The sequence below is a fragment of the Sphaerodactylus townsendi genome, linkage group LG16, assembly GCF_021028975.2.
Source record: "Sphaerodactylus townsendi isolate TG3544 linkage group LG16, MPM_Stown_v2.3, whole genome shotgun sequence".
In the NCBI taxonomy this organism is placed as follows: Eukaryota; Metazoa; Chordata; class Lepidosauria; order Squamata; family Sphaerodactylidae; genus Sphaerodactylus; species Sphaerodactylus townsendi.
This window is the reverse complement of record NC_059440.1, coordinates 17,817,694-17,845,097: the sequence shown is the minus strand read 5'-3', so window position 1 is coordinate 17,845,097 and position 27,404 is coordinate 17,817,694. Positions and strand designations below refer to the sequence as shown.

Below are 27,404 nucleotides of genomic sequence, written 5' to 3'. Positions count from 1 at the left end.
ATACTCCTTAGCATTTGTACAGCACTGTAGCATTTTCTCTGTTTAATTTTTTAAAATTAAGAGACTTACATTTTGCATTCAAATAGGTGTCAAACTCGCGCCCCTCCAGTTGTTATGGACTACAGTTCCCATCATCCCCTGCCAGCATCATGCTGGCAGGGGATGATTGGAACTGTAGTCCATAATCATTCTGGCAGGGGATGATGGGAACTGCGGTCCATAACATCTGGAGGGCCACGAGTTTGACACCATCTCAAAAAGATTCTGCCTACTACTACAATAACACGTTAAACAGTGAAATTTTGATTTAGAGCCAATTAAAAAATAAGCAAAGCAAGAGATGTTTTTAAAAAGTCCCAACATTCCTGTTTTTAGGGAGCATCTTTACCTTTTGGTCTTTAAAATTCACACTGGCACAAATTTCTAATATTTGTTTTGGTATTCAGACAAATGGCACATTGCTTCCATTGCCATTGATCAGAAATGTGCTTTTTAATTTCTCCCCCAGGGAGAAAAAAGAATTGAACCTGGAAATCGTCCGTTAAATCTCCTGACTGATCACAGCCGAGGATCTGACCTCTCTGACATTATGGAGGAAGAGGAGGAAGAGGAGGAGGAGGAAGAGAATCATCAAGCAAGCAGGCAAGGGGAGTCGAAATGGGATCCAGTGGAACACCATAGCCAAGAAAATGGAGAGAAGGTACCTATTGGTGTTGCTAAATTTAGTGGGATCACTGACAGCAGGATTGCTTGACATAACAGCCAGTCACAGCTTTCCTGCAGGTGACAGTGACCTAGAATTGTTTCTCTCTGTTCCAAATATGTCCAAACTGGTTGTCGACCTGCAGCCTATGGAAGAAAACCTATCCACACACTGGTGCATGCAGAGGTGTGCTCCGGTTCCAATGACATTGTTCATTTGGAAGCTGGGCCCAGTTGTTGAGAATGGGTTTGGTGCTAAGCAGTTGCTCAAAGGAAGCTCTGGATTGAGTTCTTGGTGAGCTTGCAACAAAAGTGGGATTTCTGCAGAAGAGGCGCACGCTGCGAGCTCAGAACCAAGTTTTTCCAGAAGCCGTGAATGGAGTGTCATCCCGAACGTCATGAAGAAGAAGAGTTGGATTAATATCCCCCCTTTTCTCCTGCAAGAGACTCAAAGGGACTTACAATCTCCTTTCCATTCCCCCCTCACAACAAACACCCTGTGAGGTTGGTGGGGCTGAGAGCTCCATAGAGCTGTGTCTACCCTAAGGTCAGCTAGCTGGCGTGTGTTGGAGTGTACAGGCTAATCTGAATTCCCCAAATAAGCCTCCACAGCTCAAGTGGCAGAGCGGGGAATCAAACCCGGTTCCTCCAGATTAGAGTACACCTGCTCTTAACCACTATGCCACTGCTGCTCCCTGAGCTATCTGATCCTTCAACCTCATTGCATGCTGTCTTCCTGGATGATCTTTAAATGTTTGTTCTTCCCCCAACAATTTGTACTGCAGTCCCGGACAAAGTGATAGCCAGGCCTTTCTGCCTAGACATCCAACAGTGCAGCAAACAAACATTCATTAATTTGGCCTGATTTTCTGAGAGAACATTGGGCAAAGAGCTGGCAGAGGGTGATTTAAACAGGGCTGATTCAGTGCTGCGGATTCACATAATACACCTTGTCATGTGAAATAGAGAACACTCTGGTGTCGTCACTGCAAAATTGTGAGCATCTGAGAGCAAGGCCAGCCCTTGTAAAGCGAGCAGATAAGTTCCAGGGTTGGGCAGGTAGAAGGAGGAACTTCTCTGCCCTAACCGAATTATCCTCTTGCGCTTATTATTTTTTCCACGAAGCAGCTGCTTGCCAAATGACAATTTTAAACACCCTAAAGTGGTAAATCTGGAGCTAAGCCTGCAAAGAGGAACTGTCTGCTTAGAAGATACAGATTTACATAAGTTACGAGTTTCCTGAGTTAGCGGGTTTCTGACTTCTTGAAAGGGCCAAAGAAATGCTCCGGATTTGCATAATGTGATCTTTTTTTAATATAAAGGGATTTAATGTGTGATTATGACATAAAAGGTTGACGTGGAAGTTGTGGTATTTTTGGCACAAAATGCAAGGATGGAGTTAGCTGATCTGCTCTTTCTGCACCCAGTTTTTCAGTATAGAATCTCACATCACGAAGCGAACATCGCAGCTTTACAAGATGCAGTATTGAGAGATCTGGGAGTGACCTGCTTATGGGCTCATTCCCCCCTAAATAAGTTGACTTTCACCATCTTTGCCCTGCTTCTCTAAAAAATGGGCTCTTGGGGTAGCTAGAAAAAGAAAAAGAAGAGTATTTAAACAGTGAAAAGTGGTCAAGTGAGAGGAGATTCATATTGCGGCTGCAGCCTGCAGAACATCAGGAGGAATGGCTGCCAAACAAGTTGTAGCTGGACATCTCCTGGCATTGCAGCTAATCTCCAGGTGACTGAGATCAGTTCACCTGGAGAAAATGGCTGCTTTGAAAGGTGGCCTCTGTGGCATTATATCCCATTGAAGTCCCTCCTCCACCCCAGACTCCACCTGCCTCATGCTCCACCCCCAAAATCTCCAGGTACTTCCCAACCCAGACCTGGCAATCCTTGTGGGAGGTCATTTAGTTCTTTCCTGTAGCACAGTGGGCTTTACTGCTAGTCAAGCATAATGCACCTGCCAGTTCTGGTAACTGTGTCAGCTATCAGACTAGAGTGGGGAGGCATTATAGAAGAAGAAGAAGAAGAAGAGTTTGGATTTATATCCCCCCTTTCTCTCCTGCAGGAGACTCAAAGGGGCTGACAATCTCCTTGCCCTTCCCCCCTCACAACAAACACCCTGTGAGGTAGGTGGGGCTGAGAGAGCTCCGAAAAGCTGTGACTAGCCCAAGGTCACCCAGCTGGCATGTGTGTGAGTGTACAGGCTAATCTGAATTCCCCAGATAAGCCTCCACAGCTCAAGCGGCAGAGCTGGGAATCAAACCCGGTTCCTCCAGATCAGAGTGCACCTGCTCTTAGCCACTGCTCTTAGCCACTACGCCACTGCAGGTCATGCTTACATGCTTAAATAAACTCATGGGCTTTATTATATGTGACTCCTATGTTACCCTCAACCCATATAACACACAGCATATTCTGCAAGATCCAGAGGAAAAAGGGGTCTTGATTTGTAGCTAATGTGCTGTTGGGAATTACCTTTCTCTGCTGGGGAGCCCATTGAGGCGTGGTGGGTTAAAACAGGTTCAAAGATCCGACCGTCAGCATAAGGCAACTTCGTATGTTCAGGCAATTTATCTTTGTTCAGTCTGCCGCTAGACCAGCATATCACGTGTACCCTTGTATGCTTCATGTCCATCTCCTTTCCCCCACACTCTGCCTTTCTCGTCGCCTTCTTCCAGCTCCATAGTTCCACATTCAACCACGAATCCAAGGCCCCTTCCGCACATGCAGAATAATGCACTTTCTATCCACTTCCAATGCACTTTGCATCTGGATTTGGACTGGGCGGAAGAGCAATATCCACTTGCAAAGAAACCAGCGAAAGTGGATTGAAAGTGCATTATTCTGCACGCGCGGAAGGGGCCCCAGTGTGTGATTCAGAGGAGAGATGGGAGATTCCTACTCCCTCCCCCCCCCCCCCACGTTTAACATCTCTTTCCTCTTTCTCTCTTTGCTTCTTCCTTGCATGCCTGGTCTCTGGGGCTGGAACGCAGCAGGACCCAGGAGACACTGATAGCGACGAGGAGATCCTGGAACGGATTCTGGAGATGCCGTTGCAAAAGAAATGCAGCAAAGCCCTTTTCAGCATCCCGGAAGTGACGGAAGAGGAGGAGGAGGAAGACTGGGAGCATGTCCCGAAGAAGAACTTTTCGGCCCCTCCAGAGAAGGCCACGGATTGCCTCCCAGAGAGGCCTCCATCATACGAGGCCAGAAGGGTGAAGCCTTTCCCTCCGGGGAGTTCCCCACAGGGGGGTTTGCCAAAAAGAAACCAGGCCGTCCCAGACCAGATCTTGCCGGAAAGAGACCTGCCTCAGAAACTCACGGGGGAAGATAACGTGAATGAAAATAATGTTAACGAAGGACCCGTTTGCCCTGAAATTTCCAGCAGATGGAATTGGGAGAGTCAAGAGAAGAGGCTGAGGCCTAGTGGAACAGGAAGAACCTCCCCGTGGAAGAGATCTGATCGATGTAAAGAGAAGGCCCACAACCAAACACAGGCAAACCGGATGAGAAAGAGAGATGTCCGAGAGCGCGGGCGCTCCTTGCTGGGCTGTTCCCACCAGAGCGGTGGAGGGGGCCTGTACCGTACCCAGAGCCTGAAGGAGAATTTGGATGTGATAACCAGCTTGGGGCTGGAGGAGACATCAGAGCTGTACAGCTGGGCCAGGCCAAGGACCTACCAAGCATCTACCCACGAGGTAGAGGAAGGAGGCCTCCGAGGCCTACCCCTCTGTGTCAGCCCAGAAAGTCTGGAAATCGACATCGAGTACGACTCCGAAGACGACCAAGACCTGACCATGACTTCCACCCCGGTGAGCCAGTTGAGTTCGGACGGGAGGGCTGATGGGTCGCCCACAGACTGTGAGGACGGCTGGAGTGACTGTTCCAGCCAGTCAGAGTCAATCCGATCCAGTGGCCCCAGGGAGCTGAAGAGAAGCAATAGCTGGGAGGACGAGAGCACGGAGTGGATCGGGTCCCCAAGCCATTCCCCTGGGCGTCGCTGCTGGGAGAAGAGGACCTTGTTGGGCTCAGAGGAACGGAGCCGGAGCCTAGAGCGGAACCCCTCTCTCTGGAGAGCCGTGCCCGAGCGCCCCTGGAAGGGGGGACCATATATGACGGTGCAGACGCGGGTCCGTGAAATGCTTCCTTCATCTGCTGGTGTTCTCATCACCGCTGGCCATGGTTCTGACTGTGCTTCCTCCCTTTGCTCCTGGCTTGCCTGCTTTTGGCTTAGTGTGTTCAGTGCTTATCAAAATTAGAAGGTGCCCTTTCTTTTCCTCAGGGCTTTGTGGTGCACCCACGATGCTTTCTGTGTGCCTTTTGTTGCGCTTTGCTCCAGGCATATCTTTGAATGGGACGCTGCTGGCTGAAAGTTCCAATGATGTATTCCTCTTCTGTGATTAACCTTCAGGGAAAAAACATATTATTTAAATATATTTAAATATTTTTATTACCTCCTTGCCAAATTTTAGACCAAACATACACAAAATCTGACAAATGACCCTCTGCAAATGTAACCTCAGCTTGTGGGTTCTGTGGGGCAGAACCTGGAATGAGTTTGCAACAACAATTTTTAAAAACAAAATGGTTTACTTTCTTAACACATAACATATAACATCAACATTTAACATCACATTTCAAGGTCCTGTTCAAGTTGCAATTTCAAGTCCTTATATTTACAGTCTACTGATACTGCCAAGTCCAATTCTTCTTTGCAAGTGGGTTGGCTCCTGAAGACTCCAAGGGCTTGATGAACAGGCTTCAACATGATGAGGGTTTCCAGGAGAACTCTCACCCATTACAACCACAAAAGAAACCCTTAACAAGGTGTTAAGGGCTTATAGAAATCAAGGTCCAAGTCTGGTAGCCTTGTCTCCTCCAAACTACATGAGGTCTGCTGCCTCCTGCTGTTCTGAGTCTCCACCCCTTACTGGGTCAACCCATTCTGAGAATGGGGGTTACACAAACACCCTTTTGCAAATTGAATGTTGATTTCTAGCAGTTTATAAATGGCTTTCTAAGATTGCTGAAATACTGGTAATGTTTTCTGAAATTACCAAAAGCTGATTAAGGCGTCTCCCATCTTTTACATGAATCCTTTCAGTCACTTCGGCCATTTTTTTAAAAAAACGATCTGCCACATTTTCTTAGTCTGATCATTGACTGGAGGGAAAGTAGTATGGTATAACCCAGTGTTCCCAAATCCAAATCCAAAACCTTTATTGGGCATAAAACCGGAGTGTGTCATGAATTCCAAATACAATAAAAAGATCATTATTGCAGAACTTGCAGTACACAGAGTAAAAATGTAGCAACAGCTTCAGAGATTTCAGCATTAGAGTTATTTAGAAGCTTAGCCATTTTTATCTTATCAGAAAGGAGCATAAATCCTGTTGGTAATACAGTTCTCAAATCAGTTCTGATGTTGCTGTATTTTGAACAGTGAAGCAGAATATGAGAAAGTGAATCAGTTGTATTAGGACAAAAACGACAGCAACGCTCATTTTGTGGGATATTAGAGAAGCGACCTTGAAGATGTACTGACGGGAAAAGAGTTACACCTTGCTCTAGTCATGACCCATCTGCAATTGTAATTAACAAGATGTTCCAGGTATACCCAGTGTTCCCTTGAAGCGTTCCCTGGAGTTGTGTAACAGTCCGAAAATGTTGTGCGGAACGGAGCCATCCAGGAAATCTCCCCCTGCTGGGCGGCCCCTTATCTGTGCAGCACCAATACTTTGGCCGCCCAGCCCTGTGCATCCACAGCTTTCAGGGAATGTTGATATAACCTGATCTTGGCAGATCTTGGAAGCTGATCAGGTTGGTACTTGGATGAGGGACCACCAAGTCAGGCTCTGCAGAGGCAAGCAATGGCAAACCACCTCAGCTTCCCACCTGCCTTGAAAGCCCCTTGCTGGGGTCACCATAAGGCGGTTGCAACTTGAAGAGACACACAAGTGTCACCTTTCATTAAAAGTTTAGAAGAATTAGAATTCTTAGAAGAATTCTGATGAGTGGTTTTAGGTGTCGTTTTTGAATTTCCTCTCTCCTTCATTTAAGGCGGCCTGCAGTCCAACATGATTCAAACCCAGATGCGACAACACAGTAAGCTGAAAACACCAAAGAAGCAGGCAGCTTGTCCCGAGTGCCAATTTTTAAAAAATCTTTTCACCCTGCTCAGTAAACGCCATTAAACCTGGAATGTCCTGCACTAAAAACCTGCAAAAGACACCTAGTGAGAGGGCGTTCCTCTTTGCCCGTTTTGGCTTGAGCCTTCAGGTCAGCCCCCATATTGTGAGAAGCTCTGTCATTGCGTGAGCTGGAAGGCAAATTTGGAGGTCTCTGCTTAGGTGAGGCAACTGCAGGGAATTTATTGGGAGGAGGTCTGCACATTTGTTGACTACCAGTTTTCACTTGAAGTCAAATATGGGGTGTCCCTGAAAGGCCAAATGTCCTGCAGGGACCTGCAGGAATTCTGATGAGATCCATGGACTTTTTTAGTGGTAGAGTGCTTGCTTTGCATGCCAAAGATCCCAAGTTCAACCTCTAGCACAGGGGTCTTCAAACTATGGCCCTCCTATGTTCATAGACTACAATTCCCATGAGCCCTACCACTTGGCCATGCTGGCAGAGGCTGATGGGAACTGTAGTTCATGAACATCTGGAGGGTCATAGTTTGAAGACCCCTGCTCTAGCATCTCACAAGAAGCACTGAGAGGGACTGTGCCTGAGGTCTCTTGGAGACCTGGCCATAGAAGCTTCAGATTTTGAGATCCATTCTGCATGGTTTCTTAAATCCACGCTCGGTCAGTTGTCAACGAAATTGCGCCAACATGATGCCTTCAGCCCTGCTCTTGTTCCGGTGGGAGAACCTTCAGTTGCCCGCCATTTCTAGAAATCATAGAATCATAGAGTTGGAAGAGACCCCAAAGGGCCATCAAGCCCAACCCCCTGCAATGCAGGAACACACAATCAAAGCACTCCTGACAGACGGCCATCCAGCCTCTCTTTAGAAACCTCCCAAGAAGGAGACTCCACCACACTCTGAGGTAGTGCATTCCACCATCGAACAGCACTTACTGTCAGGACGTTTTTCCTGATGTTTAGGTGCAATCTCTTTTCCTTCACCTTGAACCCATTTCTCCTGGTCCTGGTCTCTGGAGCAGCAGAAAACAAGCTTGCTCCCTCGCCAACGTGACAACATCCTTTTCCAAAAGGTTACAGAAGAGGAATACTGCTTTGTTTTGCTTTGCATTTTGTGTTTTTGCTGTGAGAGGTAGCTAGAATGACAAACGATAAAGTGCTGAGGGAGTAATTCTGCCAAGTTGTCTGTTTCAGGTGGCAGGTAATGGGGATTCTGTGTCACCAAAGTCAATGTCCTGGCAGGCCTCTACCAGAAGAGGGCGAAGGCCCCAGAGGAAAAGGCACGAAGAGGATCTTCGCACTGCTAGTTCTGGTGAGTTGATTAGAGCTTTTGGAACAGGAGAGTTGTCCTGGGCAGGGGCAGTAGCTGTGGGGGCTCATAATAGTGGGCTAATCTCATGTCTTTCGGCAGGCTCTTGGAAGAGTCCCCCCTCTGAAACAATGGACGACCGGGATTCTGTGCGGCTGTTTGTGGCCCTCTTTGACTACGACCCGGTTTCGATGTCTCCAAATCCAGATGCTGCAGAAGAGGAACTCCCATTCCAGGAGGGCCAAATTCTAAAGGCAAGAGCAGAGTTAAGAAGAAACATTTAGTCCAGTTAGAGTTGCCAGGTTCACCCATCCAACAGGTGGGTGGGGTGGGGTGGGGTGGGATTGCCAGGTCTAGATAGGAAAACACCTGGAGATTTTGGGGGGGGGAAGACCCAGGGGAGAATCAAGACCTCAGTAGGGTACCATACCATAAGAGTCCTCCAAAGCATCCATTTTCTCCAGAGGAACTGATATCTGTCATATACTTAGAAATTATCATGGACTGTGATTCATAGAGGCATTAAATTCTTAAGAAAGAAATGTGCATTATAACAATACAGTGGTTCTCAACCTGTGGGTCGTGAACCCTTTGGGGTTGGAATGGCCCTTTCACAGGGGTCGCCCCTCTGCATCAGTGTTCTACATCTGTAAAATGGATTAAATGTTAGGGTTGGGGGTCACCACAACATGAGGAACTGTATTAAAGGGTCATGGCATTAGGAAGGTTGAGAACCACTGATCTAGAGGGTAGAAGAGAAAGAAGAAAAGAGAAATATGGAGAAAAGAACCTGTCTTTGAACCCCCTTTCAGCTTTTTAAGTATCAGGTCATTTGCACACATGTGGTCTCCTCCTTCTCTTTGAGCTTACATTCCCTTATGTTTCAGTAATTAGTAATAATCAGTTTTGGTAATAATCGGTTTCAGTAATCGGTAATAATCAGTTTGGGGAATCGGTAATAATCGGTATCAGTTATCGGTAATAATCAATAATAACCGATTTCAGTAATCGGTAATAATCGGTTTCGGTATCGGTAATAATTGATTTCAGTACTGGTATTAATTGGTAAAAATTGGATTCAGTAATCAATAATAATTGGTTTTGGTAATTGGTAATAATCCATTTTGGTATCGGTAATAATTGGTAATAATCAGTTTTGGTAATTGGTAGTAATCGGTAATAATTGGTTTCATTAATCGGTAATATTCGGTTTCGGTAATCGGTAAAAATCGGTAATAATTGGTTTTGGTATCGGTAATAATCAGATTTGGTATTCGGTAATAATCGGTTTCAGTAATCGGTAATACTTGGTAATAATCGGTAATAATTGGTTTTGATATCAGTAACAATTGATAATAATCTGTTTTAGTAATCGGTAATGATTGGTTTCGGTAATCTGTAATAATCTATTTCAGTAATTGGTAATAATCAGTTTTGGTATCGGTAATAATCGGTTTCAGTAATTGGTAAAAATCAGTAATAATTGGTTTTGGTATTGGTAATAGTCAGATTTGGTAATTGGTAATAATCAGTAATATTTGGTTTCTGTAATAATCGGTTTTAGTATTGGTAATAATCGGGTTCCATAATTGGTAAAAATCGGTAATAATTGGTGTGGTATTGGTAATCATTGGATTTGGTAATTGGCAATAATCACTAATAATCAGTTTCATTAATCGGTAATATTCGGTTTTGGTAATCATCAGTAATCATCGGTGTCAGTAATCGGTAACAATCGGTAATAATCAGTTTCAGTAATTGTTAATAATTGAGAATAATCTGTTTTGGTATTGGTAATAATCAGCAAGAATTGGTTTCAGTAATCAATAATAATCGGTAATAGTAGGTTTGAGTAATCGGTAATAATCGGTAATAATAGTTTTTGGTATCAGTAATAATCTGTTTCAGTAATTGGTAATAATCGGTTTTGGTAATCTGTAATAATCAGTAATAATCTGTTTCAGTAATCGGTAATAATCGGATTTGGTAATTGGTAATAATAATTAATAATCAGCTTCATTAAGCGATAATATTCTGTTTTGGTAATCGGTTATCATTGGTAATAATCGGCAATCAGGAACTAGATTTGATTCCCCTCTCTGCCGCTTGAGCTGTGGAGGCTTATCTGGGGAACTAGATTAGTTTGTGAACTTCAGTACATGCCAGCTGGGTGACCTTGGGCTAGTCACAGTTCTTCTGAGCTCTCTCAGCCGCACCTACCTCACAAGGTGTTTGTTATGCGGTGGGGGGGAGGAGATTGTAAATTCCTTTGAGTCTCCTTACAGGAGAGAAAGGGGGGATATACATCCAACTCTTCTTCTTCTTCTTCTTCTTCTTCTTCTTCTTCTTCTTCTCTTTCCTTCTCTTCCTTCCTTCTTCTCTCTCTCTTCTTCTTCTTCCTTCTTCTCTTCTTCTCCTCTTCTCTTCTCTTCTCTTCTCTTCTCCTCCTTCTTTTCTTCTTCTTCTTCTTCTCTTCTTCTTCTTCTTCTTCTTCTCTTCTTCTTCTTTTCTTCTTCTTCTTCTTCTTCTTCTTCTTCTTCTTCTTCTTCTTTTTCTTCTTCTTCTTCTTCTTCTTCTTCTTCTTCTTCTTCTTCTTCTTCTTCTTCTTCTTCTTCTTCTTCTTCTTCTTCTTCTTCTTCTTCTTCTTCTTCTTCTTCTTCTTCTTCTTCTTCTTCTTCTTCTTCTTCTTCTTCTTCTTCTTCTTCTGTTGCACCTTTATATATGAATAGAGCACTTGCACTTTTCCCCTGTGCGTGGTTTTTGTATGTAATAAGTGTGGTTGGCCAATGGGCATGGTGTATTTTGGTATTTTAAAGCTTATCACATTGCCCAAATACTATATTAAAATTGATATCTGTAGTCAGGAGAAGAGCTGTAGTTCAGGGGATCCCACCTGGCATCCCTACAAGTTATCTTTTCCATTTCTGTTCTGTTTTCTTCTCCCTTTTTCACCCACACAGACCGGGCTGTCATTTTCATTGAGCTGACCACCATAACCCCTGCAGGGAGGGTTCGTTGCTTCTGTTCGTCTCTGCCTTTCCCAGCTTTCCTTCTGTTTTTTTAAAGTCCCTCCCATCATGTTCAGCCAGAGTTGACATTGGGTCATTAGGAGCATGTGGGGGCACCAGCTGCTCTCACCCATTTCCAGCTCTCTTAAATAACATTCTTCTGTCTGTCTCCACCACATGTCTCCTCCTGCAGGTCTATGGCCACAAGGATGCTGATGGCTTCTATAGGGGAGAATGTGCTGGGAGAGTGGGGTACATCCCGTGCAACATGGTCTCTGAGGTCCAGGTGGACAGGAACACCACCAGGAAGCAGCTCCTACACGATGGTCACATTCCTGCCAACAGGCTGATGGAAAACCTAGGTACTCTCTCTGACTTCCCTTATCAACTCTTCCTAGGGTTTACATAGCCAATGAGACCCACTTTGGTACCCTACCTCTGCCCAACAGTTTAAGAAAGCTGTACCCTTCAGAGAGGATGTATCTCCTTGGGGAGGTGGAAAGGACCATTGAATTGCAGCTGGCTTATGGCAACCCTGTAGCCATCCCTGGACTTCCTCAGTCTCCCATGCAAGTACCAACCAGGGCTAGCCCTGCTTCGCTTTCAAGATCAAACTAGCCACCAGCTTCAATTCCTGGCAATGCATGTTGGGAAACACCTCCTTTTGCCTGGCTCTCCTTTGCCCGGAGAGCCACTGTTAGAAGAGGTAATGCTGGTTGATTCAGCAAAAGCTGGATTCATCTGTTATTGAATGATGTGTACTATAATGGTTGATTCCGTTCTTTTTATACATGAGGTCCCAGATTCCATATCTAACATTCCCAGTTAAAGAATTTGCTGGGAAGAAATTTCTTCAGGACAGATTTGGCATTGCCCTTCTTCTGCTGATTTTTCTTGTCCCTCCCTGCGCTTGTTCCTTTGATAAAGGGCTCAGGAATTTGCATCTTCTAAGGCAGGGGTCTGCAACCTGAGGCTCCGGAGCCACATGTGGCTCTTTCATCCTTGCACTGCGGCTCCATATGGCTTGGGTCCTCTCAGCCTCATTCGGAGAGTCGCCCTAAGGGTTAATGGGAAAGAGCCTCTGTTCCTAGAGAGGCACAGCCTGAGACAGTCAAAAAGTATTTGTGGCTCCAAGTGTTTTCTTTTCCATGGAAAATGGGTCCAAATGGCTCTTTGGGTGTTAAAGGTTGCCGACCCCTGTTCTAAGGCAATATTTATTCTCATTGAGAGACCTACACCACCAACATAACTGCTTCTTTTTCATTCCTTCTATCTTGGAAGCTCTGGAGACTGCAGTTTCATGGGGTGAGGAGAGATGATACAGGCTAAAATTCTGGGGATTTAAGGGGGAAAGACTGAGGCATTCTTGCCTTTCATACATGAAAAAAGTAAGAACTGGCCCCCAGAAACTATTTCGTTTTAAACCTTCTTTTGTTATTTTGCTGATCCAGTATTTCATTAAAAAATTTTCTAGCCTGCCTTTCTACCTAAGGGTAATCACCAAGACCCCTTCCGCACATGCAGAATAATGCACTTTCAGTCCACTTTCACAATTGTTTGCACGCAGATTTTTCTTTTCCGCACAGTAAAATCCAGCTGCTCAGTGCAATGAAAATGGATTGAAAGTGCATTATTCTGCATGTGTGGGAGGGGCCCAAGACAGCCCATAATACTGCAGTTTAAAAATAAATGATTTGAGATTGAGCTGCAATTAATGGATAAATAATTGATAATATTTTTTAAAAAACTTCAACTGCTTTGTTGATTTTTTTCCCTTTTGATTCTCTACTGCAGGGGAAAGTGCAAACTCTCCACCTCCTCAGAGAACGCCAGTCCGTCCTCCAAAGCCCCAGAGGTCCAAGAAAGGTCAGTAGTTGCAGCCGGCTGTCAATTCCTGTCCTGTAGGGTTGGACTCCTTGAGATGGAAATCGTGGACTTCCCCATGCGTTTAAAGTTTAGAATTCAGGCATGTACAGATGTGAGGGCCAGTGTAATATAGCGGTAAGAGTGCCGGATTAAAATCTTACAAGACAGCACTCTCCAGGGTGAGTCAGCTGTGACTTCGTTTCACTGTCCACCAAGGGATCCCGTACATGGCCGGAAAAGCCGGGTTAAAAATACTAGCCAGCATGATGTCATGGTTGGGCTCTAGAGACCCAGATTCAAAACCTCACTCTGCCATGCAACCCCATCAGTACAGGTGCTGTAAAGAGGGGACAGTGTCAGAAGCCCTTTGGAAAGAAAGGCAGGGTGTAATTATCTGAATGAGTCATTGAAAAAATTGAAATCTTTTCTTGCGCAGTGGCACGAGACATGCAGGAAGGAGGAGAGACCCCTCATTTGGGTGAGAACGGCTTTTCTTTTATTCCTTTTCAGATCCACAAGCTCTTTGCTGGGGCTAATGTGTCTAATGTGGCACACCAAACAAGAAGACCACAAACACGTGGACATTTGCAGTGCTTATGGCTTGGTGTGCATTTCCCTTTTATGGGCAGTTGTGCAATATCCTTGTTCTGCTGACAAAGCTGTTTCCAGCGAAATGGGGGTCGTCCAGAATATCCCGTCCTACTTTGATTACTTCACATTGACTACTGTGACCAACCGTCTTATGTTAGACTTACCTGTTTGGGTCCAGCATGTTACAATGCTTCTTTTGACCTGCATTGAGACTATTTTGTACCAGGACTTAAAGCGTTCACCCCCCACGGGGACATACAGTGTACAGTGTGTTTGCCAGCTGGTGAGCACACACACGTGTATATGTGTGTGTTGTCTTGTTTTGTATGTTCCTTGTACCTTTGTTATATAGTTGCACTTGTCACACATTAGTCACATCAAATTGAGCACTTGATTTTCTGTATTGTTGGTGGGCCAGTGGCTAGAGTGTAGTTGGTCTCCTCTTGTGTTGTTTAGCTGGCTCCGCTACACCCCCTTTTTCTTTTTCTGGTGTGTTTTGGCGCTAGGAATATTTGAAGGCCAAGATCTCAGCTCTGAGGAGGATACTCCAAGAATGATGGTGGCCATCTTTGACTACAATCCCAAGGAGAGTTCTCCCAATGTGGATACGGAGGTGAGTGTGAGTCATTGTTCATGTAATATTTATAGGATTAGACAGAATATGGAGCCACATTTCTATTTATAGGCATAAGCCTTCATTACCATTACAGGGCTCTTAACAGGATGCAGGGGCATAGCTTCATAAACGGGTATGCGGGGCACTGCATGCCACCCCCAGCTGTGCCGCCCACAATCTCCACATGGTGATTGGGAGTGGGGCCAGCTGAATCGCACCACCCCTGATCTCCACGTGGAGATTGGGGCAGGGTGGGGCTGATGCTGGCCTCAGCTGGCCCAGGTAAGGTGAAGCTTGGGGGCAGAGCCAACAGTGTAAAACTAGAGCTGGTCAGCCCCCTGCTCAGTTTGATCCTGGCCTCAGAGAGGTTTGGATCCATCTTTAAATTGCTGCTGAAATCTGGGCCAGCAGAGGCCAGAATCAAATGAGTCTGCCTTGACCCCATCTCCATGGAGATTGGGGGCAGTCAAGCCCTGCCCGTCAGTGTTCAACTGCACCCCTGCCCTCAACTCAGGGTTTGGGCTGGGGCACAGTTGTGGGGGGGGGGGAAGCCCAATGCACTCCCAAGAAAGTGCAGCCCCCCATGAGCCCTTCGGGGGAGGGCAACTCGTAAATCAAATAAATAAATGCCCCTTCTGCTCTGTCCCAGCATTTAACTAGGACTGAGCTGATTTTTTTTGTCAGTACCTTTATCAGTGCTGGAAACCCCTTACCTTTTGAAGGTTTTTCAGCATCTGTTCCCTTGCCCCAAATGTCTGCTTGTTTGTTTACACAGCTAACACTTGCTTCCAGTGATGGCATTACGTGCTCAGATCTGATTGGGTGCATGGTGTCCTAATGCCATTCCATTATGTCTTGGATTGGGTGGCTTCACCCAGGTGACTAAGACATAAAAGGAAGCATCAGGAGCCAATGGGACAAAATGGCACTCTGGAAGCAGCGACCATGGGAAACAAACGTACTAAACAGGGTCCAAATTAGGTGAATGTTCTCAATGTCAATGCATTTTTTGGTGAGAATCTCCCACGCCATTAAAATAGCTGGTTTTGACCAGGGAATTGAATAGGGAGGATATTTGGCACAGCCCAGAATGGCTGTCTCCTGAGCCGCCCTGTGGATCATTGTATTTCTTTCTAGGCTGAGCTAAAGTTTTGCGCTGGGGACATTGTGACCGTACTTGACTGCATGGATGATGATGGGTTCTATTTTGTAAGTACAGAACTTCCCTATGTAGGAGCAGCTCTTACTTCACCATTTTTCCTGCTCATCTGGGTTGCTAACTGAGAGCTCAAGCCCTCTTCAGCTGCCAGTTAACGCTGCTTAAAAGTTACTTTAATCTTTGACAGTTAATTAAAACAGTTCTGGTAAAGTTAAACTAATTGCTTTTTAATAGAAAAGAGTTGAGGGTGGACTTCTTATCTTGTTGTAACAGATGTAATTCATATGTACTTGCTGATTGGCTCATTTGCAGTTGTGTAGTTTATTATTTATTTATTTATCTATTTATCTATCTATTTATTTATTAAAATTGTATACCGCCCACCCCCGAAGAGCTCTGGGCGGTGTACAAGATAAAACCAATACTTTATGCCAATAAAAGGTGAATGAGTGATAAAACCAATACAATAACCAATGCAAGGATGAAACCAATACAACAACACACATACCTCCTATTTAGTTAAGAACCAATCACTTGTCTAGATAGTAATCACATGATTATGATAGAACAGATTTAGGTAAGATTGATATTTTTCTATATTGTGTACCACTGTGATAAGCAAATGAGATTTCTCCAGATGGGCATTTCAGAAGATTAGATGAGATTTCTGGGAGTGAGACAACGGCTTTTTGATAATACCTGGAAGCAGTGATGCAAAAAACATGGAACTTGGTTTGCATCTTAAAGCATTAGTCATTGTAGTAAGATATTAGGAACTTGGTTACTTTTACTGCTTCTTTTTACAGTAATTGTAGGGCTGATTTTCATATTTCTTACTGTCTTGCGTAATAATGAGAACTATTTCCTTTTTTTCCAATAAAAATAAACGTCTGTACAGGTTGTCAGTTTGGTGTGCTGGTTATAATTCAAAGAACTGAACTCACATCTATTACTCACATTTGTATTATCAGATGTAAAGGTTGATAAAAGGCCTTTAATGGATGAATCCTGGGGGACTCTGTTGCCAAACAGTTTGCATAGGAAAAACGCTTTTGGATTGGAATTCTAATTTGTATACCGCCCTCCCCCAAAGGGCTCAGGGGGGTGAACAACATCAGACAATAATACATAACAATAATACATAGCAATTACAGTGAATCAAACCGTATACACAGCAATATACTCATTGTAGCAACAACAACAATATACAATATCAGTGACTCTTAACAGTATCCAATATCAGGTTATCCCTTACACACCAATTTAACAACCATCATTACATAATATCAATTAATAGGTTCAGACATCATTACATAATAACACAACATAATAACATTCATAATATGGAATATCAAAACAACATCAGAACATCATAGCATTTATAAAGATAACATAATGATACATTCCCTAACAATCTTGTATAATATAATCACATAATAGTTGCAATACCATAATAGAGCATAAAATAAGATAACAAGAACCACAATAAGAACAGAATCAACCTAAATAACCTGACAATAACAAGGAAAATTTAGATGGTGACTTCCTATAAAGTTCTACAGTCAAAACAATCTGAGCGTAAAACAGTCCTAACTACACTACTAACAATAAAATACCCTACGTATGAACTAACTCAAACAGTCTAAATGTTATCGTCCTAACAAGGATTCAGCAACCACATTGAAAAACCTCTATTCTAACAACCCACTAAGCTCAATAACCCCAGTTAACTACACAGAATTTTAAAATTATTTAGCCCAGATTCTCTAATTGAATGTGAGAATGGAACATTGCGTTACACTTCCAGATTCTAATCATTCCGTTGGTGACAAACCAAAGGACCAGAATTAAATGGGGAGTTGCATAATGTTGGGCCTCCCAAGTTTTTCACTTTTACAAGAGGCAACAATATTAAATCTGATTTCTCCCTCTTCTTCCTCCTCCCCCGCCCCCTTGTTATATCACCTTTGCAGACATTTCCTTATACAAAGTTACTGTGAATTAAGCTAAATTTTGCAATAACTGCAATATCCTGGTCAAGACCTCCCTTGCAAACCGATGGAGAGAAACCTTTTTCTAAACCAGAGGGGCAGGAAAGCTAAGAGGACCTCAGTGCTGACTTCTTGCAGTAACTTAGATCAATTTGTATTCACAAGCTTCCTAGATAAGACTATACAAATGGCATAGTACAGATCTCTACCTGTATCAGACAAGTTCCTTCCAGCCCAGTGTCATCGTTCCAGGTTGGAGGGGTGAGGTGCTGAAAGCTTCCAAGCAGAGCATGAATGCCGTAGCTAGTCCCTGTCACTTTCCTTCAGCATTTGCTACACGGCCTTTGAAAGTGGAATTTCTAGTTAGCTTCTACAGGTAACAGCTTCTGGCCAGGAACGGGTCCAAGATATTGAAGTTCAACATGATGTTGAATATGTGAGGAAATGCTGGTATTATTTTTGATTAGTCTTGCAAAACTACCTACCATCGTCATAAAGATCTTAAAAAAACAATCATTTGTTTTGGTCTGGAGTCATGACTTGTGTAGTTTTTGACCACTGAAAAAGGCCATTTGGCCAAAATGTTTGGTCAGGGTTGGAAATTGGATTGTTTGTCTATTCATGTTATGATTGTGTATGATATGAGGTACCGTGTGGTTTCCGGGCTGTATGGCTGTGTTCTAGGAGCATTCTCTCCTGATGTTTCGCCCTCATCTGTGGCTGGCATCTTCAGAGGATCTGAAACTTCAGGAGAGAATGCTGCTAGAACACGGCCATACAGCCCGGAAACCACACAGCACCTCAGTGATTCCAGCCATGAAAGCCTTCGACAATACATTGTGTATGTTATGTTTGTAATGTAGGTTATGATCTTTTGTTAGTTACATAATTTTTGCAGTTGAATTTGTTGGCCCTGCACGTAGATTCATTCTTGACCTTTTGGGCACATAATTTAGTCCCTGGCATCTCTAGGACATCACGTAGGAGGTGACGTGAAAGGGATTTGCCTGAGTATCTGGTGAGACACTGCCAGTCAGAGAAGACAATATGGACTTTGGTGGACCGAAAGGTCTGACTCAGTATGAGACAGCTTTGTATGTTTACAGTTCCCGAGTCCGTCCTTTTCATTTGTGTGGCTTTTCTAGATTCTTTTATTTCCTCAATGCTGTCATTGCGTTACTGTCATTGACACACAATTTACATCCCCTCCCCAAAAACTGCCTACAGTTTAATGGGGAAAATTTACAGGATACAAAAATAAAGACAGTTTCAGGTAGGTAGCTCCATTGGCCTTTGCTAGAAGAGCTAGATTCGAGTCCACTAGCCTCTTAAAGCCCAACTGTATAAGCTTTTGAGAGTCAGAGTATCCGACGAAGCGAGCTTTGACTCCCAACATCTGGTTGGTCTTTAAGGTGCTGCCAGACTAGAGGAATGAAGTCACGTGTATTTGTTTCTTGTCAGGGAGAAACAAAACCAAAATGGAGATAATTGGAGTCCAACCAGCCCACAGTCTCCATTCTCATTTCTTCTCTATCCCTAGGGGGAGGTCAACGGGCAGAAGGGGCTTGTGCCGTCCAACTTTCTGAAAGCTGTGCCGTCTGATGGTGTGCTGCCTGGTGGGTCAAGGCTTGGAAGGCAGGTAAAGTTGCCCCCTGCATGTGAGTTTGGGCTGCGGACGGGAGGATCACCAACCACTGGGAGGTCTCTCCCTCAGTTGCCCACAATTTGGCAGTCAATTAAGGTTTCCTAGAGATGAAGAATTTTGGGAGGACAAAATCCGGGCTGGAAATCAGAATGACCGCAGATGGCAGGGATTAATTTCTCCAATGGGACGCAGAAGCATGGTCTAAAGCCAGCTTGCAGTAGTGGTTAAGAGCAGTGGACTCTAATTTGGAGAACGGGGTTTAATTTCCTGCTCCTCCGTATGAGCAGCAGACTCTAATCTGGTGAATCAAGTTTGTTTCCCCCATCTTCCACATGAAGCCTGCTGGGTGACCTTGAGCTCTCAGAACTCTCTCAGCCCCACTTACCTCACAAGGTATCTGTTGTGGCGAGGGGAAAGCAAGGTGACTGTCTGTAAGTCATTTTGAGACTCCTTATAGATTGAGAAAAATGGGGCATAAAAACCAACTATCTTTCTTCTAAATCCTGCATTCATGCAATGCTTCTGAGTATCCAAAGATTCCTGTTAGTTTGTTCAGGTTATTTATACACTGTCTTTCTCAAAGCTGTCTGAGCTTCACACGGTATAATTGCAATCATATATTAAAAGCAAGAGATTAAAAAGTCATAGCAATTAACCCCCAGTTTAAAACCCCATTAGGAATTAGTTTTAAAAGGCCCTTTGAGGTAGAAACTCTTGTGCTGCCAAATTGATCCACACAGAATCCAAGAACAAACGATGTGTAATAACTTTTATTAGGACAAACCGAATTGGCAACTTTGCAAGTTTCCAAACTCCTCAGAACTCTTCTGCAGGCTGGATGTTCCAGAATTTAAAAAAGAAGGGTAGAAGGCAGAATTCTGAAGAAGGAGGAGTTGTTGGATTTATATTCCCCCCTTTCTCTCCTGAAAGGAGACTCAAAAGGGCTTACAAACTCCTTTCCCTTCCCCCCTCATAACAAACACCCTGTGAGAGAGCTCCAAAGAACTGTGACTAGCCCAAGGTAACCCAGCTGGCATGTGTTGGAGTGCACAAGCTAATCTAGTTCACCAGATAAGCCTCTACAGCTCAAGTGGCAGAGCGAGGAATCAAACCTGGTTCTCCAGATTAGAGCCGTGACATTGAGGCTTGATCTTACAGGAATTCTTTGTGAGTTAGCTCCTCCATTTCATGGCATTTTGTAGCCTCTGCGAGGCCACGTTCATTGAATGAATGTCTTTGATTCTTCATTCTTGCACAGAAATATCCACCTTTTCAAACGAAAGGTGGGTTTTAATTGTCTCCAGAAAGCCAATAGCATGAGTGCTGGATGCAGTTCATGTGCTAGGGAGCTCCAAAGATTTAGAATGGCCTTTATCTCATTATCCATACAATATGAGGGCTATGTTGTACTAGATATATTTTTGAGCAGAGGCGTATGAGTCAAACTGGTAGGATAATGGCTTGCAGAAAAAATGGCCTAGTGTCTGCAGCAGCTTGGGATTTCCGGACACATGCATAGAATCATAAAGCTGGACCCAAGGACCATCCAGTCCAACCCCCTGCCATACAGGAACACACAATCAAAGCACTCCCAACACATGACCAGGTGGTTAAATGTAGTGGTTAAGAGCAAGTGGATTCTAATCTGGAGAACCAGGTTTGATCCTCCAATCCTCCACCTGAGCAGCGGAGGCTTATTGTGAACAGGATGTGTTTCCGCACTCCTACATTCCTGCTGGGTGACCTTGGGCTAATCACAGTTCTCTCAGAGATCTCTCAGTCCCACCTACCTGACCAGGTGTCTGTTGGGGGAGAGGAAGGGAAAGGAACTTGTAAGCCATCTTGAGTTTCCTTATAGGAGAGAAAGGTGGGGTATAAGTCCAAACACCACCACCTCCTCCTCCTCCTCCTCCTCCTCCTCCTCCTCCTCTTCTTCTTCTTCTTCTTCTTCTTCTTCTTCTTCTTCTTCTTCTTCTTCTTCTTCTTCTTCTTCTTCTTCTTCTTCTTCTTCTTCTTCTGTTGAAAAACCTCCGAGACTCTACCACATCTTATCAATCTCTTTTATTTACTATTTCTTTTGTGGAAATGGAATCTGCAAGTCTTTCTTTTCACATTGGCTGATTCCGCATGGGCCAAAAACAGCAGTGTGAAAACGGTGTGAAAATGGTGTAAAAGGGTTTTAAATGGTGTAAAAGGGATTATTCTGTTTTCAAACCGTTTTCACACCGCTGTTTTTGGCCCATGCGGAATCAGCCTCTGTTTCTATGAATTAAACCTTTTCCATTAACTGGTTGTTGTGGGTTTTCCGGGCTGTGTGGCCCAGAAAACCCACAACAACCAGTTGAATCGGGCCGTGAAAGCCTTCGACAATACATTTTCCCATTAAATGTGTGCACTGGTTCTGCACATAAGAGCAAAAATGACATAAAAGCATGAACCGGAAAAAAACAGAAATAAAACTGGTGAAACCCAAAGGCAGTTGTTATTGTAAAGCATGACTGGCAAAGCTCTAGTGTCTGTTTAGATTATTTTTTTAAGTCATTTTACAGGGCTAAATATTTACATTTGCTTTTTGTTTTCTGCGACTGCCGCTGCTCGGCAGAGAACACGGAAGAGAAGAGTCCAGTGACAGAGGCGAGGCAGACAGCCAGTGACAGAGAGACCAAGAGAGATGAGGTGAAATTATGTAAGTCTCTCCAACCACAACTGCTGGGAAACATGCAAATTGTTTTGTAATTTGTACATACGAGTACATAATTTGTACATATGAGTACATAAGAGCCCTGCTGGATTTCACAAAGGGCTAATTTACCCATTACTATGCCCACACGTGGATTTTCAATATATGTATGGAGTATGCTGTCGCAGGAGTGGTTGGCCATTGCCATATGCATTCATTGAGCCCACACTTGAAATGACTTAAGAACATAAGAACTAGCCTGCTGGATCAGACCAGAGTCCATCTAGTCCAGCACTCTGCTACTTGCAGTGGCCCACCAGGTGCCTTTGGGAGCTCACGTGCAGGATGTGAAAGCAATGGCCTTCTGCTGCTGCTGCTCCTGAGCACCTAAGGCATTTGCAATCTGAGATCAAGGAGGATCAAGATTGGTAGCCATAGATCGACTTCTCCATAAATCTGTCCAAGCCCTTTTTAAAGCCATCCAGGTTAGTGGCCATCACCACCTCCTGTGGCAGCATATTCCAAACACCAATCACACGTTGTGTGAAGAAGTGTTTCCTTTTATTAGTCCTTATTCTTCCCCCCAGCATTTTCAATGAATGCCCCCTGGTTCTAGTATTGTGAGAAAGAGAGAAAAATTTCTTGGCATAGTTTCTTTTGTGGCCCAGCCTGTCACTAACTCCAGTGGTCAGAGGACCATGAAACTACCGGACTGAGCAAGCGTTGTGTGTAGTTCCATCCACCAGAGGCGTACGGCCTATAGGGACATGGGGTCACACCTTTCAGTCATGTGTGAGGGGTGCCGGGCAAAACAGCATGCATCCCAGCTGCACATGACCGAGCCCCCACCCCAGCCCCGGCCTCCGTGTAGGCCACCTTTTGCCCTCCCCAGGCCCTGGGGATGACAAACCAGCCTGCAGAAAGGTGGGGGTGGGGCTCGGTCTGAGTCCTGCCCCAAGAATGGGGCAGGGGCGCCCGGAGGAGGTGTTGCCCCCCGGCGCCACTTCCCCTCTATACACTTCAAACAGCCACATTCTATCCAAAGAAATTGCCCTACATACGATGGGGAACTTGAATTTTTTTCTGGGTCTGAAACTGCATGTATTTTGGTTGTTTCTGTGTTATGAGAGAGACACCATTCTCCTATGCAGTCATTCCCACATAAAGTCTCTAAGCACAAAGAAAACCATTTTATTCACGTGCAATAAACAGCCATATCTGAACTGGGCTGGAGCCATAGTAACAGTCACTGATATGAACCTATTCTCCATGATTTTGTCCGTAAATCCATTCTCCATGACGTTGTCCATGATTTATTTAAAGACGATTTTACAACTGTAAATTGGAAAGGTCAACTATTGGATAGAGAGTTCCCTACCCTAATCACCGCAGCCAAGAAAACGTGCTCCCTCATGTATTTTTCTCTCCCATTTGAACTGGGCCACTTGGCACACTACCTGTATTGCTTAATAAACCCTGTTCAAAGGAGAGCCATAATGCTCGCCAGGTTTAATGTTATGCCTTCTGCCTTGTTACATGGCAGATTTAATAAGCAAGAAAAGGCTAAAAGATTGTGCCCATGTAACGATGGCTCAGTTGAATCTCTGGCCCACCAATTACTTCACTGTCTCAGATTCAAGGAAATCAGATCCAAGTATGTGAATCTCACTCCTTTACATTTACCCGATCTCCCCGATTTAATTAGATTACACTACTTGTTGGACAACCCCGATCCTTCTCTCTGTATGATAGTGGCAGACTTTCTCCTGGAAATTACTAAATGCCAGTAGATTTCCGTCGTCCTAACATGTATATCCTGTATTGTATATGTTTTTTAATCTGTTTTTATTATTGTTGTACTGCTGTCTATGCCAATAAAGGCTTGCTTCTTAAACTGTAAATTGGTTCTCCTCCTCTTGGGTCTCACCTTTGCTTTCTTTTCTCTTTTGTTTTCCTTTCCCTGTGCAGCGGCTTTCACTAGACTGTGGGTAACAGCTCCATTTTTTGCCTGGAAAGCCGAGATGTTCCGCTGCCTCATGCCCTCAGAACTCCTCAACCCCAAGCCCTTTGGGGAAGAAGATGAGGCATTTCAAGGACTTGAATAAGAAGGACAGACAACTGCGATCAGGCAGCCAAGAGAAACACAGAACCGCTGTGTTTCCATAGCTGTAATCTGGACCCCCAAAGAGTCTTGGAAGGAGGGGAATTCAGATTATGAGACATTTACTATAATGGCATTTTGCTTCTCGAGAGTGTGGGAACAGTTTAGAACTCCATACAAGGAAGTTGGAGCTCTGGAGGTCCAGAAAGGAGGGTGGGTTTCCTATAGGAATGTACCACTCATCATGTCAGTGTGAGGTTTTAACTGTGATGCGGTTCAATGGATGTTCTCCATCTTCATTATCCCACAAAAGGGGGGGGGGATTCCTTTGATTGGAAATCGGAGCTCCGGTTTTAAAACCTTTGCTTTGCGGCTCTCAGAAGCTCACGTCTTTTGCACTCAGATTTATTTCCTTTGTTGCCTCCCACCAACAACATGTAGTCAGAAATGGCCAAGAGAAGCTTTCTGTGGGGCAATTCCCCAACCCAAGAAAGGAAAGGAGGAAGTATCCCATTTTGACCCAGGGCTCCCTTCCACTCGTGTCTCTCAACAGGAGATTCATACCATTATCTTCACACAAATTGTCTTTTTTTGACATGGTGACTTGTCAGTGTTTCTTTTGGGTAATTCGATAATGCTAACAGGGTGCCTTGGGAGACAATCTTTCCTCACAGTTTTGCCATACTTTCGCACCAGATCAGAAATCTGGAGAAGCAGGTGGTGAGCTTTATCACTTGGCAGGATGCTAAATGGACCACGTGGTAGGGATGTGTGGAAACCAACCCCTCGCAAATTCCAGTACCATCAGGCCTATTTCGACTTCGCTAGAAATGCCTCCAACGAAGCAGGAACGTAGAAATCCAAGCTTTGCCTTGGACATAATTTGACGGCGTTCCAGCCGGAGGACTGGCCATTTTGGTGTGCTGTGCAGTGTGCCCTCGCTAGCCCTGGTTGCCGACAGAACAGAGTCTACCAAGTAACTTGGGTCACAGTTTGTTATTAAAGCCGGCTCTAACGAATGGTAAGATTGGGCATGTGCTGGGGTTCCTAGAGTGGGAAAGGGCCTACAGATGCCCCAACTATGGGACATCCTTGCTTTACATGGAGTTCTCTAGAAAGTCAAAGGCAACTTGTTCTTCTTAAGGGTCATGGGAGCCCTTTCATATCCTGGTGGCAGCACAGGTATGTGCTTTTTGTGTGTGTGGAGCCCAGATGGAGGCCTCTGACTCACCAGGAAACACTTGGGATGTTTTGCCTGAGCTGGAATTTTTTTAGGGTGCTTTGGTGGCAAAGCTGGTGGCCTGTTTTCACCCAGTCACGTGGACTATGCAGTTTGAGCTATTTTTGACCACCAGATGAAGCTGCCTTATATCGAAACAGGCCATTGGTCCATTAGGGTCAGTATTGTCTACTCAGACTGGCAGTAGCTCTCCAGCATCTCAGGCATCATCAATTGCTGCCTAGTCCATTCAACTGGGTGAGGCGGGCTTTGAACCTGGGGCCATCTGCATGCAAAGCCAGTGCTCTGTCACTTAGCCACAGCTCCTCTCCACAGTGATGGGAGAACTGAGGCGGATATAGCAATTCCCCTTTGCTGCTTATTAAGTTTCCCAAGAAGTCAGGAAGGAGGACGGTGGGTTAAAGGGGCCATTGGCCAGATTCAGGACTTTGGGGTTCTCTAACATGTGTCAGTCATGACTCACAGTCTCTTTGATAGCTCCCCTTTTTCTTTCCACCCAGTTGTCAGGCAATGTATTGGAGCATTCAGGTGACCTAATTTGAGCTGGCACCAAATTTTGCTGGGGGGTGGGGGAAAACAACCAATTCCAGACTGATTTGGAGACTGAAGCTCAGGTAGACCACTCAATAAATCCCCACACCCCAAAAGACTGGTGAAATATCTCATTATTTTTGCACACTTCCTTATCTGCATTCCACTGAAAAGACAAAATTAGATTTTCAGTCAAGGTCTATGGTGTAATCTCTTTCTCACTAACCAGACAATCTGTGGTTGGTTTGGAGAGGTGAAAAAAATACACCCTGGAGCTTGAGTTGGCCAGAATCCTGGATTAGGGCTAGTTGCCGAATTCCCCCTTGACTGAAAATTCAAGGTGAATTTCTGGCACGGGCAGAAGACCCGACGAATCGTAAGGAAGACAAAGAGTTTTGACCGTGCATGCTTAAGTACATGGGCAGTTGGGGGGGTGCCCTACATCCCTACCTACCATTGTGCCAAATGATTAAGGTGACCCCAAATGGCCTTGTGGCCCTCTCCTCAGCTCTGCCTTACTTGACTCTTCCATCTGCTGAGTACTTTTAGCTGAGGGGCGGGTGGGATTTGGTGAAACACAATCCTGGGCAGCTATGCCCTGGCTTGAGACTTGGTTTCCTTGTGCTGAGGAGAGGTCAGTTTTCAAGGCCAAGGGGCTTTTAACAATGTGTTTGGTTTGTCTCCCATTTTGCCGCCGGTGTGTCCTCTGCATGTTTGTAGGGAGGGGGAGCCATTCTTGTTCCTTTCACTCTGGGCCGTTGCCAGGCGGGAGGGAGTTGGGTTCGGGTGAACTCTGTTTTTATTTTTGAAAAAGCCTAATTTATTACATTAAAGTCTATTTTCACACAAAAAAATCGAGTGTTAGTGGTCAAAGTTCTTGACTGGGGCTGACTGGGAAGCCGGGACGGCTTAACCACATTTCTTTGCTTGTCTCCTGTTTTGGGGGGAACAGACATGGAGGGAGGGGGACTTGGCAAGGTGGGCCAGTCCTGCTCTTGCAGGTTAATCTGTACTGTGATTTGAGAACGAAGGGACACAAGACACAACTTCAACTGGGTCTTGCCACCAGCGTGACGTGGTAGTTAAGAGCGATGGACTCTATTCTGGAGAACCAGGTCTGCTTCCCCACTCCTCCACATGAGCAGCAGACTCTAATCCAGAGAACCAGGGCCCTTTCCCCACTTACCTTAAGCCCTGCGCTACTCTCCTCAAGTAGCGCGGGGTCCAGCTGCACTCCCCACTTCAGGGGCGGTGAGAACGCAGCCGCCCCAGCATTGCCTCTCTCGCGCCCCCTCAGCGCGCGTAATTCCTGGCGCCTTTTGAAATGGCGCCTTTTGATGACCCCGCGCAGAGCGCGGGGTCTTGGGGAAGCCGGGGCGCACACCAGGAATTGCGCGCAGCAACCCTCGGACAAAGATAAGTGGGGAAAGGGCCCAGGTTCCCCGTTCCTGCACATGAAACCTTTTGGGTGACCTTAGACCAGCCACAGTTCTCTCAGCACTCTCTCAGCCCCATCTACCTCACATACTGTAGTTGTGGGGAGAGGAAGAAGAGATGATTGTAAGCTGCTTTGAAACTTCTTAAAGGTAGACGAAAGCCGGGTATAAAAACCAACTTTTCTTCTGCTACTACTGTTGAGAGTCAGTGTGGTGTAGTGGCTAAGAGCAATGGATGCTAAACTGGTGAACTGGATTTGCTTCCCTCCTCCTCCACATGAAGCCTGCTGGGTGATCTCGGCCCAGCCCCAATTCTCTCAGAATTCCCTCAGCCCCACCTACCTCATAAAGCACAGGTGTCAAACTCGTGGCCCTC

At 45.0% G+C, this 27,404-nt stretch overlaps 1 protein-coding gene across 1 annotated transcript in view; it reads left to right on the top strand.

The window, feature by feature from the left end:
- The window catches only part of TSPOAP1 (TSPO associated protein 1), a 67,415-nt gene extending 40,969 nt beyond the window's left edge, over nucleotides 1–26,446 (top strand). The window contains exons 21-32 of the mRNA XM_048518878.1: nucleotides 509–700; nucleotides 3,705–4,841; nucleotides 8,050–8,167; nucleotides 8,267–8,418; nucleotides 11,366–11,534; nucleotides 12,967–13,038; nucleotides 13,475–13,516; nucleotides 14,136–14,242; nucleotides 15,383–15,454; nucleotides 18,936–19,034; nucleotides 21,643–21,726; nucleotides 23,689–26,446. Of these exons, the coding sequence (XP_048374835.1) occupies nucleotides 509–700; nucleotides 3,705–4,841; nucleotides 8,050–8,167; nucleotides 8,267–8,418; nucleotides 11,366–11,534; nucleotides 12,967–13,038; nucleotides 13,475–13,516; nucleotides 14,136–14,242; nucleotides 15,383–15,454; nucleotides 18,936–19,034; nucleotides 21,643–21,669 (2,187 nt within the window). The 3' untranslated portion in view covers nucleotides 21,670–21,726; nucleotides 23,689–26,446. The remainder of the gene's footprint in view (nucleotides 1–508; nucleotides 701–3,704; nucleotides 4,842–8,049; nucleotides 8,168–8,266; nucleotides 8,419–11,365; nucleotides 11,535–12,966; nucleotides 13,039–13,474; nucleotides 13,517–14,135; nucleotides 14,243–15,382; nucleotides 15,455–18,935; nucleotides 19,035–21,642; nucleotides 21,727–23,688) is intronic.
- Nucleotides 26,447–27,404: the final 958 nt, after the last annotated feature.